The following is an 18,243-nucleotide window of genomic DNA, read 5'->3' as shown; positions in this document are numbered from 1 at the left end:
CAAATTTTCAACACAGTGCCTTCAGCTGTTTCATCGTGCAGGGAGATCTGAACTGCCTGAAGAGGAACATAGCCTAATGTTGCAGTCCTGCTCCTAACTCATATGACATCTGCAACTCAGGCTATCTCAGAAGGACACCAAGACTGATGTTCTATCGGCATTTCTGGCAGATGTTGACCAGAGATGGTTTATCTGGTGCACCGCGATGCTGGACTCCCCTATTGTGAAGGATGAGAATAGTTAGAGAGCTTTCTCCTCCTGCTGGTTGTCTAATTGTTCACCACCCTTCATGACTGGATGTGACAGGACTGCAGAGCTTAGATCTGATCCATTGCTTCTGGGATCACTCGGCTCTGCCTTTCATACAGCACTTCTGTTTCATTTTATTCACTTGCGTGCTGTGAACATCAGTGGCTGCCCAGCATTTAGTCGCTCTTGAGAAGGTGTGGTGAGCTGCCTTCCTGAATCACTGCAGTCCATTTACTGCAGTCCACCATGCTATTAAAGAGGGATTTCCAGGAATTTGACCCAGCAATAGTGAAAGAACGGTGATATTTTTCCAAATGAGGATGCTGAGTAGTTTGGAGGGCAACTTGCAGGTGGTAGTATTCCCATATATCTGCCCTTGTCCTTCTAGGTGGAAGCTGTCGTATGTCCTGAGGATCTTTGGTGCATTTCTGTAGTGTGTACAGTACACACTGCTGCTCCTAAGCATGACTGGTAGAGGGAGAGGATGCTTGCGGATAATGTACAAATCAAATGGGCTGCTTTGTCCAGGGTAGTATGGAGTTTCTTGGTGCTGCATTCATCCAAGAAAGTGGGAAGTAATGCATCACACTTCTTACTTGTGCCTTGCAGATGATGGATAGGCTTTGGGGAATCAGGAGGTGACTTACTTGCTGGAATATTCTGAACCACTGTGTTTGCTTAACAGGTCCAGTTGAGATTCTGGTCAATAATAACCCACAGGATGTTAATAGTGAGGATTCAGTGAAGACCAAGGAATGGTGGTTAGATTATCTCTTGTTGGAGATGGTCATTGCCTACCATTTGTGTGGGTGCAAGTGATACTTGCCACTTGTCAGTCCAAGCCTGGATATTGTCCAGTTGCTTTTGAACATGGACTCTGAGGAGTCACAAATGGACTGAAAATTGTGCAATGATCAGTGAACATGCCCACTTCTGACCTTATGAAGAAGAAAAGGTCATTGATTAAGAATCTGAAGATATTTGGGCCTCTGACACCTGCAGATATGTCCTGGAACTGAGATGACTGACCTCCAACAACCTTGGCCATCTTCCCACGCATCAAGTATGACTTCACAGAGTGGAGAGCTTGCCTCTGATAGCTAGTTTTGCCAAGGTTCCTTGATGCCACATTCGGTAGAATGCAGCCTTGAAGTCAAGGGCTGTCACTTCTACCTCACCTATGGAATTCAACTCTTTTGTCCATGTCTAAACCAAATCTGTGATGAGGTCAGGAGCTGAGTGGCTCTGGTGGAACCCAAACTGTCACTGAGCAGGTTATTACCGAGCCCCATTGATGAAATCATCCATCAATTTACTGATGATCAAGAGTAGACTAATGGGGCAGTAATTGGCAGCATTGAATTTGTTCTGTTTTTTGTGTATAGGAAATACCTAGGTAATTTCCCATATTATCAGGTAGATACCATATTATAACATTACTGGAACAGTTTGGCCATGGGAGCAGCAAGTTCAGGAGCACAAGACTTCAGTATGATTGACATAATGTTGTCTGGGCCCCTAGCCTTTGCAGTATCCAACCATTTCTTGATATCATATGGAGTGAATCAAATTTGCTAAAGACTGGTATCTGTTATGCTGGGGACCACTAAGGAACGCAAGATGGATCATCCACTTGGCACTTCGGGCTGAATATTGCTGTGAATGCTCTAATCTCATCTTTTACATTGATATGTTGGGCTACTCCGTTATTAAGGATGGGGTTATTTGTGGAGCCTCCTCCTCCTCCAGTGAGTTATTTAATTGTCCACCACCATTAATGACTGGATGTACAGGACTGCAGAGCTTAGATCTGATTCATTGGTTGGAGGGTCGCTGGCTCTGTCTATCATTTGCTGCTTATGCTGTTTGGCATGTAGGTAGTCCTGTTTGGTGGCTTCACCAGGTTGACACCTCATCTGGGGGGCTGCTCCTGGCATGCTCTCCTGCAATCTCCATTGAACCAGGGTTGATCCCCTGACTGGATGGTAATGGTTGAATGGGGGATTTACCAGGCTATGAGGTGAGAGATTGTGCTGGAGTACAATTCTGCTGTTGCTGATGGCCCAGTCTTGAGTTGCAATATCTGTTCGAAGTCCTTAGAGAGGATCCGCCTAGGTAATATGCAATACCATTTGACAATTGTGTAAGTGATTTATACGGAATCTTCAGAGGTGGAGTTTGGCTGCATAAGGGCCCTGGTTTCTCTTGTATTTGTTTAGCAAGGATCACTCTCCCTGTGGTACATTATGGCCTGCCATTTGACCATCCGAGTTATCACACAGAACTTGTAGTGGATCCTATGTTTCTCATTCCTTGATCTGAAGAATGATTCTAGTGCATTTTACTCTGGAAGGATGCTCTAAATGGGACACCAGGATGGGCAGTAAGTGGATTGAACAGATTGGAAACAAGTGAGGATGGCAGATGCTGGAGCTCAGTGTGGTGCTGGAAAAGCACAGCAAGGTCAGGCAGCATCCAAAGAGTAGGAGAGTCAATGTTTTGGGCATAAGCCCTTCATCAGGAACGTATGAAGGGGGTTGTGGTGGCGGTGGCGATGGGGCTGAAAGGTAACTAGGAGAGGGGTAGGGCTGAGGGGGAAAGTTGCTTGGAAGGCGATAGGTGGATGTAGGCGGGGGTTGATGGTGATATGTTGGAGCAGAGGGTGGAGCGGATAGGTGGGAAGGAAGACGGACAGGTGGGAGATGTTCAAGAGCATGGTGCTGAGTTGGAGGATTGGATCTGTGATGACGGGGTGAGGGAAGGTGAGAAAACCCATGAAATCAACGTTGATGCTGTGTGGTTGGAAGCTCCAGGAAAGGTTATGAGGCGCAGCATAAATAGTTTCAAGCCGCCTGCTGGTTTTAGTCAGTCAGCAGATGCAGGGAAGGAGTATTGCTCAGGTGGAAAGAAAGCCAGGGGAGTAGTGTTGTCTGAGGGCTCTTTTTATGATGTGCATTTTCCCCTTCAACTGGATGTCAGCACAATGTGCCTGTGATACCCTATAGTGAACATACCCCACTGTGGAATAAGACAGGGCAAGTGCCAAGGCCCAGACTACTGTGCCACATAGATCCAGCGAGTTTGGTTAACAGGTTGTTTCTGGTATGGACCTTTGCTTTAGGATGTCAGCAGAAGAACTAAGGTTTACCTTGACTTGCACACAAATATATTGGTCTGCGAGTGTCTTTTAACCTCTGGCCATTCGTATATAGGCAGTTGTTTTTGGACTGGCATTGTGGTGATGGAATATGTTGGAAATGCTTGGAAAGATTCAAACCCAGTTTTGTAGCAATCATTCAATTTTGTAACATCTTTGTTAAGGGTCTGGAAGGGCACGGAAGGTTGGAGCTTGGGTGGTACAACAGATGTCATCAGCAGAGCTGAACTTGTGAGACAGAGTGTTTGGCAGCTTATTTCTGCACAAACAGATCAGAGTTGGGGCTAGCATTTCACTGTGTGGTAGGTCATTGGCCAGACTTCTCAATGCATTTCGCTCTTGTTCAAGGTCGATTCTAGATCACCTGCTGCAAAAGTGTTTTATCAACTGTCCCAATCCAGGTTGGAAGCAGTCTGGGCAGGCTAGTGAGCCATAATGTATCAAGGGTAGCTTTGAGGTCATTAGCTTAATGCCTGTCTTCAGGTTGTTATGGAACCCTTTTGTGACATAGGTGGTAAGAGCCAAGATTTGGTCACATGTGCTGTGACCCTGGTCAATGCTTGGTCAATGCTCAGGAAGGTTTCTACTGCTGGCAGATATTGGAGGATAAGATGCTGTTTACTAAACCATAAATGATTCTCCTGGTATTTTTTTCTTGTGCATGGTTTATGGGTATTGGTGAGCCAGCACTTATTACTCTTCCCTGGTTGCCCTTGAGAAGGTGGCGACTTGTCTTCTCTGGAGGACATTAGTAAACTAGATCAATTTTTACAACAATCAACAATGGTTTCACAGTCATTGTTAGATTTCTAATTCCAGATTTTTATTGCATTCAAATTCCATCATCTGCCAGGTCACCTGGATCCCTGAATTAACATTCTCTTGACAATAGCCCGAGGCCATCACCTCAACAGATTCATTTTTGCGGATGCCATGGGGAATGTCCTCCCAACTGTAATCACTATGTCACCAACTCTGGACTGTAATGGTTGAGTGGAGAACTATTCTGAACCATGAGGTTAGCTGATGCTGAGGGCTCACAGTTCAGCGTCATTGAGCGTCACGGTGGTGCCAAAACAATATGATGCAGAGTATCCACAAAGTGAATCTTGGACTTGATCTCTACAAGGACCATGCAGTAGTGACTTTTATCAATCAGGTCATGGATAGATGCATCTGTGACAGGTAGAACCAGGATAATAGGTTTTCCTTCTTGTTGGTTTCCAGATCAGCTGATCCAGACATCTTCTGTCATTTAAGATTCAGCCAACTCTGTTATCAGTGGTCTTAATAATCAGTAGGAGATTGAAGTCTCCCACCCAGAACCATCCTTGCCATTCTCAGTGCTTCCCTCAATTGGTCTTCAACATGTAGGAGCACTGATTCACCAGCTGAAATTGGGGGAGGGAGGGTGGATGTTGACAGTTGGGAATAAGAAGACTTCCTATGTTTAACCTGATACCATGAGGTATCAATGTTGACGATATCCAGGCTAAATCCCTCCAAACTGTGGACTACTGTGCTATCGGGTCTGGGGCTTTTGTGCTGCTAGTGGGTCATAACATGATGGGAATGTGTGGGACATTTTCTTGAAGGCATGATTCCATGAGTGTGACCAAGTCAAGCTGTTGTTTGACTGCTTTGTCAGACAGCTCTCCCAACTGTGGCACAAATGTGTGCGAAATGAGAGCTTTGCAGAGTTGGCCAGGTCCGATGTTTTTGTTTTTTGGCTTTTCTGGAGTGGTTTGACCCAACTGAATGGCTTGCTAGAACCATTTCAGAGGGCATGAAGAGCCAACCAGATTGCAGTAAATCTGGAGTCACATGTCGGCAGGTTTCCTTCCCTAAGTGACATAAATGACCCAGATATGCTTTAATGACAATCAGCAATCATATCACAGTCACCACTTGAAGGCTGGTGGCTTAGTGATACTATCACTGAATTATTAATTCAGATGTTCTGGGGACATCAGTTTCAATCCCACCCTGGCTGATGGTAAAATTTGAATTATATTTTAAGAATCTGACATTAAAAATCTCGCCTAATTGCGACCATTGTCAACTGTCAGACAGACACGTCTGGTTGACAAATGTCATTTTGGAAGGGAATTTGCCCTCATTACCTAGTCTAACCTATGTGTGACTGAAGTCCTACGACAAGATGGCTAACTCTTAATAGGTCACTGGGCAATTATGGATGGGCAATAAATGTTGACCTTGCCAGCGACGCCCACATGCAGTGAACAAATAAAGAAAAGAGATGAGCTTTAATTCCAGATTGAATCACTGAAGTCAAATTCTGTGGCAAGTTCCAAATCTTTGGGCTCAGCAACTGAACGAGGCCATGAGGCTGCCCTCTGACCAACAAATTCTGTCACCTGCAATTCTCCCGGCACTTTCTCCTCCTTATTCACACTCTGCTGCTTCAACAATAGCTTCCTCCTGGAACTCAGAGATAATAACAATGATTCATGCTTTTAAACATTTCATTGCGGTCCTGGCACAACACGTAATAAGCAGTGGGAAGACCATGAAATTATTTAAATTCACTGACCTTGCATTATTATGCAAGTTCAGCTATTCCTTGCATGGCCATGCAGAGGCACTGAGCAGCATCAGCCGCATAGTGTAGAGCTGTGAAATTAGCTCTACATTCTGCAAATGGACAATTATAATTGTATTCACTTCCAAACTGAAACTAATCCATAAAGTTCATTTTGTATAGTTTCACTAATATTTTGGCTGTGGAAAAATAAGATGGGACAAATGGTACTGACATTATCACCTCTGAAGGAGCAAGGAAGATTCCAGTGGTCTAACTACCAACTAATGGACTACGCAATATATATTATGCTTTATATTGAAATTTAACCCACCATAATAGCTGTTCACCAAAAAGATTACAACTGAATACATTTTTACTTTGATATCCATGTCTGCAAATAATGCTTAATTGAGTAACTGAATTCAGAGCTGAGCCCTATTTATTGGATTTGATCCCATACAGAGGAGTAAGATAATTGTATGACATGCCAAAATTAAATTTGGCTTTAATTTTTCATCATATCTTTTTCCATTATGTCAGTGAGATTCCTCTCTCTTCCAATAAAACTTTATTGCAACCTTTCTATATTAATGAATTTGACAGATGTATGGCAGCACAATTACATTACTACTTTATATAGTAATACTGCAGAGGGGTTGACCTCTAAAACAAGACAGTTAACTAATAATATATTTACGACTTCTATTTTTAAAACAGATTTCCAATCCAAGTTGGAAAAGAAAATCATCCTTTTCCCCTATCAAGAGAAAATAAGACACTGTATTGACCACGGCAGACTGAACCAGATTTAACACTGGTTTCATCTTTGCCAAATTACTCACCTTTCCAGTTATTAAAGTATCCCAGCAATATGATCTCACAAAACAAAATTGGGGAAGACCAGCAGCGAGCAAATGCTAACTCTGCCAGTAATGTGGACTTGCACAAATCCATATGCCATGCAAGGTTGCCTTTTGACACCACTGAGCATAGGGACTCCATCTGCTGTAACCCCATGAGCATGCTCTCAGCAGGAAGAGATAAAGCCACTTCTATCAAGCAATCACATTACAAGCTTAGCTTGTAAATTGATGCTGTAGAATCATCAGATAATAATTTCAAACCAAAATCTTGTCACTCTATGAGACCACTTGTGGAACATTTTAATGTAATTCTAACTCTTGCAAGATGGAAGTGACAATGTGCAGTTAAGTGAAGTAAATAAACCAGTGGTTTCTCCAGCAAACAGTTTGCTAACCTGTCTTCTTGAGCGACTGAAGGACATAGGGAGTGGCACAACAATTATACACTTGACTTGCAGTCTTTCCAGAGTGGCATAATGGAAGGTTAAGTTCATCACATATTTACCTCCACTCATGAGTATCCAAATACCAATTCAATTGACACAGAGAGTTAGATTCTAACAATGAAAGGAGAACAAATGGAGTTGAAAACATTCTCTGGGAGACTTGGTAATTTGAAGCATTGCTTCATGCCTGTAGTAATTCTCTATGCAGCTGTGCAAACGTAAATCTGAAAAGATCTCACCGTCACACTGTTTATTTACTTTTGATTTCAATACTGAGAGATAGTTCACACATTTTTACTTTGATGTGAAATCTAACTTTGTTATGCATCAAAGCATTCTGCGAGTCAAACTATCTAATTTAACTTTTATTCTTCTGATTTTCAGTGCAAGTATGATTACAATGATTACATTTTATTATTTTTTGGATTATTAATTTCACATTGGGAAAGTTTGCTGCTCATCCACTCAAAAAGTGACCAGGAAAATACATTTTTTACCCAGAGAAAGAACTTTCCATTGCCTGGTTGTCAATTCTCTATCTTTGCAAATTAACTGATTTAAGAAACGAAAGGCGTTGGAGACACAGATGTGGTGGTCTTTTCGCAGCCTCGTTTTTTTAAAGACAATTCACATTTCATTAACTCAACATATAGTAACGCTGCAGAGGAATTGACCTCTAAAACAAGATAGTTAATGAATTATATTATTACAATTTTCATTTTTAAAACAGATTTACAATCCAAGTTGGAAAAGAAATCCTTCTTTTCCCTATCACCATAATATGAGAATACCACGCAGTTTCGACCACAGCAGACTATGGTGGCTTGTGAGTCAGATTTAACACAAGTTTCATCTGCTGCAAAATTACTAACCTTTCCATTTCTTAAAGTATTCCAAAGTCCAGCAAGGTGATCTCACAAAATATAGTAAAGTTCCCATCCCTAAACTGGAAATATTTCCTTCGACTTTGAAATTATCATGCGCAACAGTTGCAATTGTAAAATATTGTTTTGAGAATTAAGATGGTATCACTGTAGAATGAATATATCACGCGGGTAATCTTTCTGCAATTTTGCAGACACAATATCAACTGTGAAATTTATTAAACAATAAAGAAGCTCATAGCTGAGTGAATGGGTTTTTTTCACTCTTATTTGGAACAAGGGTTTAAATCTGTCATTTTGTTTAATACAGCATCACAAATCACCAATTATTTGCATAGTCTTCTGGGTGAATCTGTTATGCAATTTTTACCCTCAAAGCAGAAAAATGGGCAATTAAAATCTGCTGGCAATAACGCTCACTTCTATGTCTCTCAAGTGACTCTACAACCACTTAACCAGTTAAGCAATAGTCATTGACATTAATGAAGCTTTGGAGTGTTAAACTGGAGGTGAAGAAGTAGGAAAGACTGCACATTTGTCAGCCCATTTCACTGATGTAATCATTTTTGGATGTGAAGAATTTGAAGAGCTTATAAATCGACAAGCACTAAATCAATTTTGATTCTACTTGCCCAGCAGAAACTAAACATGTGAGCAAAATGTCAAAACTTCAATTCCCAGATTCCGTCGTATCTGATTTTATTCGACATATAAAAAGCAATTTCCCCAAAGCCAGCAGTGCTATCATTTCCACGCATTGCTGCCTTCTTCCTCTAGAGGTATTCTCAGAGGCCACGAACCACTTCGAGAATAAACAGTGAACTAGTGATACATCAATGATACTCAATACTTAAAATTGCATGGTCTCACACCGCTGCCAGATGAAACTAAATTAAGCCTTTAGCTCCCAGTGGAAATCTGGTTGTTCAAATCCACACCAACCCCCAGCCAGAATCTCTCAACCATCTTTGACGTGCAAGCAACCTTAAAGTTTAGAAATGGCATCTTAAATTTAAAATACAATTCAAGATTTAAAATGCACTAATTAACTTTGCCTGTGTAATTTGTATGAAAAATTGAATTTCAATTGATTGTTTGTCCAGACCTGCACTTCCTTATACTTAAAGTGCTTTTTTTAGACAAAATAACTAAATTTCAGCTACCTATGAGGAAGAAGGAGAGTCTAGCTGAGCAGTGCTGGAGTCTATTAATGTGTTATTACTCATTTATTTAAGTGCTAATGTACAGAGTGGGGTTCAACTAATTGAAATGCCAAGCATTACAGTGTAGCAAACTGCTTTTAAAAATTCCTCGTGGAGTTTGTAGTCCTAGGTGCAATCTATCATAAGGAGGCTATTAGGCCCACTGAATCCATGCTGACTCCTTCATCCTTACCTCTGGAATTCTTTTCCTCTTAATCTACTTATCTAAGTTCCTTTTTAAAGGAACTATTGAATCTGTTTCACCGACATTTCAGGCAATACTTTAAAAATCTGCACCACTTGTCTCATATTAAAGTTCTTCCTCATATTCTCTCTAGTTCCTTTGCCAATTCCCTTCATTGGTGCCTTCTGATTTACAGCCCTTGCTATCCAGCAAAGGTTTCTTTTTTTAATTTCTTCTCTCTAAACTCTGCGTGATTTTAAACACCATTCGAGCAAATGTAAAATTTAGCCATATAAAGGCAGAACGTTGCTGATGATGGAATCGAAAGTAAAGTCAGAAAATGCTGCAATTATTCACCAGTTCCAGCAGCATCTGTGGAGAGAGAAAGCAGGCTAGAATCCCTACAGTGTGGAAATAGGTCTTTTGGCCCAACAAGTCAACACCAACCCTCCGAAGGGTAACCCACACAGACCCATTCCCCTATCCTATTATCCCATATTTACCCCTGACTAATCCACCTAACCTACCCATCCTGAACACTATGGGCAATTTAGCATGGCAATTCACCTAACCTGCACATATCTGGATTGTGGGAGGAAATCGGAGCACCCGGAGGAAACCCAGGCAGACACGGGGAGAATGTGCAAACGTCACACAGATAGTCATCTGAGGCTGGAATTGAACCCGGGTCCCTGGTGCTGTGAGGCAACAGTGCTAACCACTGACCAACCGTGCCATTCAGGAGATGGGAAAGGGAATTTGGGACCATTTCTAGATCCCTAATATGCTTTCGGAGAAATGGAAATGAGATGTAAGTGACTGGTTTAACACAAGTGGGAATGGAGGCGGGACAATCAGCCAAGGGATGGAAGGTTAAGGTTGAGGACTCCCAGGGAAACTGGTTCCGGATGTGCCACCAACCTTGGGCCAGGCTATAGCCAGGGACGGCGATACTGGCATTTGCAACCTATGACTCCATGAGTTTGACTGGTTTCGATAAAAACAAAAACAGAAAATGCTTGAAGAGCTCAGCAGATCTGGCAGCATCTGTGGAGAGAAATCAGAGCATACGTCTTGGGTCGGGTGACCCAACTTCAGAACTTTGACTAGACTGTGGAACAGGCCTCCTGATTTTTGGACTTTTCTTCAAATAGTAACCAAGGGGTTTTTGCAGGGCTCTGCTTGCCATTGTTGTTTCTGGTGCCTAGGCCAACAGAAGGGTGTCCATCCAGTTTCACTCTTTTGTTTGGACTTAGTAGCAATTTCACAGAACGTACTATGCCATTTCTGAAGGTTAAAGTTAATAATCACACAGCACCCAGGTTATAGTCCAACAGGTTTATTTGAAGGGAGTTAAGGAGCAACCATATTGCTTAGAGCCTGGAGTCACATGCAGGCCAAAACAGACAAGAGGAGCTGATTTCCTCCGCTAACGGACATTAGTGAACTGGATGGGCTTTTTAAAGCAATCGACAATGGTTACACAGTCACCACTAGACTAGCTTTTGATTTCACAATTCCTTGAATTGAAATGTCACCATTTGCTATCCCAAATGGATGAGAAAAATCCCAGTTTCTACAATCTGTCCACATAACTAGTCCCTTGTCTCCGAAACCATTCCGGGAAATTCCTTTCGGGAGGCCTCTCTAAGCTTCTGGCTCCAAACAGCCCTTTCTGCCAGTGTGGACATCAAAATGATGATGTGACCTCTCTCAGAAATTTGCCAATGTAACAGGATAAGTGATCCAAAATTATGCAATGTTCAGATCTGTGGCAGGTTAATTAATTCCTACCTGGTTGTTTTAATTGCCTCTGACACAACAAGATTGCATCTTCCCAAGATTTATTAAAAACAAAGCCCAGGTATACTGAAGTTATAACTGACCTTCTTTTGTTGCCCAAGCAAATAAAGCTAACCTTCTTCTGGTTTCCTGCACTTTGTATGTTTATTTCTAGGATGCTTGCTATTGTAAATAATGGACAACATGTCCTTATATGTTCTTAATAATTTGTTAATATATTCACAAGAACAAGAATTAATAGTCATTGTACACAGTACCCTACCATGTTCTTCCACGATTTAATATTTTAATCCACTTTCATAAAGCTATTTGCAAACTTTTGCTATCTGAGTGGTAAAATGAAACAATTACTGGTTAACAGCAGAACCAGTAAAGATTGTTCCCTCCCGTCCATTCAATTTATGCAAATTCTGCAGACCTCTGTATCATGACCAACTAGTAAAATCAATCTGACAGATCCCCGGATGTGGAGACTTCATGCAAGCAATGGGTTGCCAAGCAACCATTTCAAATGGAAAGGCTTACCTTATAGCTGAGATAAGCCAGCAACATTGTTTCAAAGAAACTTATCAAGGCCACTGTAACCTGAAAGGAAATGGTAGAAATTAATATGACACGTTCTCTGGCTAAAGGAGCTTCAAGGATTTTGAACAAAGATTAAATCAGCTTTCTTTTTTAAAAAAAGAAATAATCTTTTTGGGCATTTTAAATTATTTGGCAAGTCTTTCTAAAATATATGTTTAATTAAGACAGCAGTATCAGCTTTTCAGTGGTAATACCAGTACTTTTTCAACATAGGTAAAATCATTTACATTGTCAATGCTGATATCTTGGGACATTGAAGCTCTGATCGCATTGTTAGTGACAGAAGGGTCGTTTTATAAAGGATATTTTTTTCCTTACATAATAGTGTTCTCTTAACGCTATCTATTATAGACTGCACTGTTTAGTTATGTAAGACTGACAATGTAACAGATGTATGATTGTGTTACATCCAATGAGATGCACGGTTGAATAAACATGTCATTATGTTGATGAGCTTGGGACTTTATCACTCGGTGAACTATATCAGTAGTCACAGGGTTTTAAAAAAAAATCAAACTATTCTCTAGTTTAGTGTTTTTCATGAGCAATTTTCTGTCATTCCCATTGCTGTTTTCATCCTAACAAAAAGCTAATTGATGCAACATACAGTGAGTCGTTGCTTTGCAAATTTTAATGATAACAAGATTTAACGACTAACATCATCTCACCGGTAGCTTTTCTAGGGCCCAAGAGAAGCGCTCTTTATAATTCACTCATCTGAGCCTCATGGACCTCATGTCAGGTGTGAAAACATGAAAAGAAGAACTATCTGTTACAAAATAACCTACAGCTGTCCTGTATTATATCATTATTAACCAAAAGGTATGTAACAACACCACTGCCAAACTGAACTAACTCACAACATTCAAATGGAGACAGAGATCCTGAACTCTGATTTGACCTTCAGGAAAAATACAAGTTGCCCATTTAACAGTCTGTACTCAAGTGAAGGTCTTGATGTTATCTTAATTATAATATTGTATATTATCTCAAACAAGAACACTTCACTTACCTGAGTAAAGTTGCATGAATTAGTGAAGTTGTGGCAAACATTTCACAATACTGTCATTTAAAAGTTTCATTCTTTTAAGGTAAAGGAAACAATTTGCGCAGTGGACGAGTATCCACTTTTCACTTTCAATGAAGAATACCTAAACAATGGATCACAGACCTGTATGAGGTGGCGGAGGTCACATTTGGGGTCAGGAGCATCCCCCTTGGCTGAGTAGGAGGGGTAACCCCAGCCTCAAAGCACTGAGGGGACAGGCCAATACCCAAACAATTCCACCGGAAAGCATACAGTGGCTGGTGAGCGGAAAGTGCTCTTTTAACTTCAGAAAACACTACTGGCAGTCAGTTTGAATGGACTCGGGATGTTTACGAGCCTATGTGCGTGGCTAGAGGCCTGCAGGAGTAACCCATTCACAGTGCCTACTGCGTGAAGGCCTGCACGTCTGTGAGGCTGAGCCAGGAAAGGTGAGCAGCAGCCTCAAGCATTGCATCTTACTGACATACAGGCTTCAAACCTAGGATAACAACTTTGTTTCACAGGTACCAGAGACATGACCAAAGGGGAAAAAAGAAGCAGCTCAATGAGTGCGTGTGTGTGTGTGTGTCGGGGGGGGGGGGGGGGGGGGGGGGGGGGGTGATGGTGTGGGGAATGGACTGCTGGATGGGAGAGGGGAGGGAGCATTCATAAAAAGGGTTACTGGATAAGTGAACAATTAGGAGAAGGTCATAGAGTCATAGAGATGTACAGCACAGAAACTGACCCTTTGGTCCAACTCACCCATGCCGACCAGATATCCTAAATTAATCTAGCCCCTTTTGCCAGCATTTAGCCCATATTCCTGAAAACTCTTTCTATTCATATACCCATCCAGATGCCTTTTAAATGTTGTACCAGCCTCCACCACTTCCTCTGGTAGCTCACTCCATACACATACCACACTGCATGAAAAAGTTGCCCCTTAGGTCCCTTTTAAATGTTTCCCCTCACACCCGAAACCTATGCCCTCTAGTTTGGGACTTCCACACCCCAGGGAAAAGGCCTTGTCTATTTATCCTATCCATGGCCCCATGATTTTATAAACCATTATAAGGTCACCCCTCAGTCTCCGACACTCCAGGGAAAACAACCCCACAGTATTCAGCCTCTCCCGATAGCTCAAACCCGCCAACATCTGGCAACATCCTTGTAAATCTATTCTGAACCCTTTCAAGTTTCACACCAACCTTCTTATAGTGGGAGACAGAATTGCACACAATATTCCAAATGTGGCTAAACAAATGTTCTGGACAACTGCAACATGACCTCCCAATCCCCATCCTGAACTGGGATGAGGGACTGATTTTTGTATGTGTGAGAGATGGACAAAAAATATTTAACATTAAGTCACCATAATACTATTAAAACGTGCCAGATTTAAAATCTGCATTCAATTTCCTCTCAATTTCTCTACTGCAGAAGGAAGCTCTCAGTATTTCAGATCTTTCCTTGTAATTGCACTTTCCTATCTGTAACATGCTCCCCATGACTTTACTACCAATCTGCAATAATAAACATGAAAAGCTCCAGGCAACCTTGTCAAGCAAAATATCTTCAACGTATCACAAGGAACAGCAATGTTTAACGTGGCATTGCAAAATTGGTGCTGGAAGGTTGAAACATTGGTCAATAACTGAGGAAAGGCAAAAGCAAATAGGTTGTATCAAAGATAAATATTCTCAAAATGTTTGCCAGCAGATGTGCAAGTGTCAGCATGAACCTGAATTTTTTTTTTCCGCATGTTCCCATTTTATACATAACCAGCTGTTAGCAAATGGTAGCTAATTCTGACTCAGAATTAGCCAGACAAGTCACCTCTATTCTGATTGTTCTACACAAGATAATACTCCATAGGGAAACAATTTAATATATATTGGAATCATAGAAACAAATCACTACTGACACTGAACCTAACTTGCTTTTCTGGTTGCTCAGCACACTTACCCAGTCGTGACATGCTTACCAGGGAGACTGCAATCCTCAGCCTGCACAGTGTTAGCTGATTTCAGTCAACCCTACCATTAGACTCAGTGACCCAGGATTAAGGAGCAAAAATCTGGTAGATTGATTTCTGGTGATCCTTACCAGAAGTGCTGATGTGCAAATATTGAACAAAGACACAAACAAATAGCTACCCATAGTCAAAAACAAAACCTCACCATCAAGGTTCATGTATAAATAATAGGAAGCAGGGCTCTGGGGTGATGATTTAGTACTTTTGAGACTTCTTGTGTGCAAGAACTCAACACATTCAACAGAAAGAGGGAAAGGATCGAAAAAAAAGAAAATATCCTCGGCTAACCCCAGGAGGGGGATGAGGGTCACAAATAATTCTAACTTCCTGGCTTTACAATGAGCTTTTTTGTCTCTTGCCTACACTCTTAGATGCTCTTTCCCTCTAGCCCTGCAGTTATACAAGTGCAAAATGCAGTGTCTACTGTACCGGGCAAGTGATGTTCTTATTATTGGCAACAGACCATTTAAATGCAAAACGTTGGGGAAAACTACCTTACAACAGCATTCCCAACTCTGACAGAACAGAAAGAAATGACACACATCCACACAAATAATGACACCATTAGGGCAGAGCCATTTCTCCCCCCAAGCAGAAAGCATTGCAATATGCAATTAACCTATTCATTGCACTGCAGAAAGCTGTTTTACATGGTTTCCACATGCAGTCAGTGCAGGCCATGCCATTTATTCAGCACTACTTGAAAGCAACCTGCACCTTGTCAAGGGGAGGTGCAAGAGGCTGCAACGAGTGACACGTGGTTCTTCAAAAGTCAATCAGGTCTGTGGTACTTTGAGCAATGGTGGAAATTGCCGAAGTAAAGTTCTCAAAGAATGCACTGGAGATCTTGTTCAAAATGATGAATAGGAGAACTGATATGTCACATTGCTGGGGGCCTGAGCCCACCAGATGTATGTCCATATTAGTAACATCAGAAGTTGCTAACTGGAATGCTGGCTTCAAGAACATTAGTAGAGAGCAGGAAGAAGTTCAGCAATCCCACACAAGTTGTCAAAGTTAATGATTTCACTATCAAACTGTATTTCCTGCCAACTCATCACTAGTCTCACATGTTGCTGAATTCTCTACACTATAAAACCCAGTTACCAACAATATCTATTAATTAGTATTCAATCTGTTACAACCTCCATTGAGACCATCAACATTTAAAGAGAAATTCAAATACCAATCGATTAACTGAAAGAGTTATGTCACAAGATTTCCTGATTTTAAAGAAAAAACAAACTTCACTGCAGAAATTAATATAGTTAAAAAGAGCAAGCATTATGAACCTGAGAGTTCCTTTATACATCACGAGATCTTGCAGATTTGTTTACATCATTATCCGGGAACAAACCAAGAATACCACAGCTCTCTAGAATGCACTCTGATTTGGAAAGTGGGAAAGCGTGAGGTCATACGTTGGTAGGAAGAATAGAGGCATTGACTAGTTTCAAAATGGGGAGAAAATTCAGAAATCTGAAGTGTAAAGGGACTTGGGAGTCCTAGTCCAGGATTGCCTTTCCTTGCAGGTTGAGTCAGTAATTAGGAAGGCAAATGCAATGTTGGTATTTATTTCAAGAGAACTGGAGTATAAAAAAAGGGATGTACTTCTGAGGCTTTATAAAGCTCTGGTCAGGTCACATTTATAAAGTTGCGAGCAATTTTGGGCCCCATATCTCAGGAAGGATGTCGTGGCCTGGAATGGTTCCAGAGGAGGTTCATGAGAATGATCCCAAGAATGGAAGACTTAACATACGAGGAATGTTTGAGGACTCTAGATCTATACTTGATGGAGTTTAGAAGGATATGGGGGGATCTAGTTGACAGTTACAGAATACTGAAACGTCAGGATAGAATGGACATTGGGAGGAGGTTTCTATTAGCAGGAGTGACTAGACTCAAGAATACAGCCTTCGAGTAAGGGAAGACCCTTTAGAATGGAGATGATGTGAAACTTCTTCAGCCAGAGTGGTGAATCTGTGGTATTCATTGCCACAGAAGGCTGTGGAGGTCAGGTCACTGAGTATATTTAAGACAGAAATAGGGAGGTTCTTGATTGTAAAGGGGATCAAAGATTACAGGAAGAAGGTGGGAAAATGGGGGTTGAGAAACTTATCAGCTATGATTGAATGGTGGAGTAGACTCGATGGGCCAAACGGCCGAATTTCTGCTCCTATGCCTTATGGTCTTATGATTTCTCATAGAGTCATAGAGATGTACAACATGGAAACAGACCCTTCAGTCCAACCCGTCCATGCCGACCAGATATCCCAACCCAATCTAGTCCCACCTGCCTGCACCCGGCCCATATCCCCCCAAATCCTTCCTATTCATTTATCCATCCAAATGCCTCTTAAATGTTGCAATTGTACCAGTTTCCACCACATCCTCTGGCAGCTCATTCCATACACACACCACCCCCTCTGCGTGAAAAGGTTGCCCCTTAGGTCTCTTTTATATCTTACCCCGCTCACCCTAAACCTATGCCCTCTAGTTCTGGACTCCCCAACCCCAGGGAAAAGACTTTATCTATTTATCTTATCCATGCCCCTCATAATTTTATAAACTTCTATAAGGTCACCCCTCAGCCTCCCAAGCTCCACGGAAAACAGCCCCAACCTGTTCAGCATCTCCAGGTAGCTCAGATCCTCCAACCCTGGCAACATCCTTGTAAATCTTTTCTGAACCCTTTCAAGTTTCACAACATCTTTCCGATACGAAGGACACCAGAATTGCATGCAATATTCCAACAGTGGCCTAACCAATGTCCTGTTCGGCCGCAACATGACCTCCCAACTCCTGTACTCAGTACTCTGACCAATAAAGGAAAGCATACCAAACGCCGCCTTCACTATCCTATCGACATGCGACTTCACTTTCAAGGAGCTATGAACCTGCACTCCAAGGTCTCTTTGTTCAGCAACACTCCCTAGGACCTTACCATTAAGTGTATAAGTCCTGCTAAGATTTGCTTTCCCAAAATGCAGCACCTAGCATTTATCTGAATTAAACTCCATCTGCCGCCTCTCAGCCCATTGGCCCATCTGGTCCAGATCCTGTTGTAATCTGAGGTAACCCTCTTCGCTGTCCACTACACCTCCAATTTTGGTGTCATCTGCAAACTTACTAACTGTACCTCTCATGCTCGCATCCAAATCATTTATGTAAAAGACAAAAAGTAGAGGACCCAGCACCGATCCTTGTGGCACTCCAATGGACACAGGCCTCCAGTCTGAAAAACAACCCTCCACCAACACCCT

General features: G+C 41.7%; 1 protein-coding gene across 2 annotated transcripts in view; it reads right to left on the bottom strand.

Annotated features, from left to right (window-relative positions):
* Positions 1 to 18,243, bottom strand: part of kcnt2 (potassium channel, subfamily T, member 2) — a 689,705-nt gene that overhangs the window by 392,117 nt on the left and 279,345 nt on the right. For both annotated transcript variants that reach the window (XM_043699803.1, XM_043699804.1), the window contains exon 7: positions 11,859 to 11,918. In XM_043699803.1, the coding sequence (XP_043555738.1) occupies positions 11,859 to 11,918 (60 nt within the window). The remainder of the gene's footprint in view (positions 1 to 11,858; positions 11,919 to 18,243) is intronic.

This window comes from Chiloscyllium plagiosum, chromosome 11 (assembly GCF_004010195.1).
Source record: "Chiloscyllium plagiosum isolate BGI_BamShark_2017 chromosome 11, ASM401019v2, whole genome shotgun sequence".
Taxonomy (NCBI): Eukaryota; Metazoa; Chordata; class Chondrichthyes; order Orectolobiformes; family Hemiscylliidae; genus Chiloscyllium; species Chiloscyllium plagiosum.
This window is presented reverse-complemented; position numbering and strand designations above follow the sequence as displayed.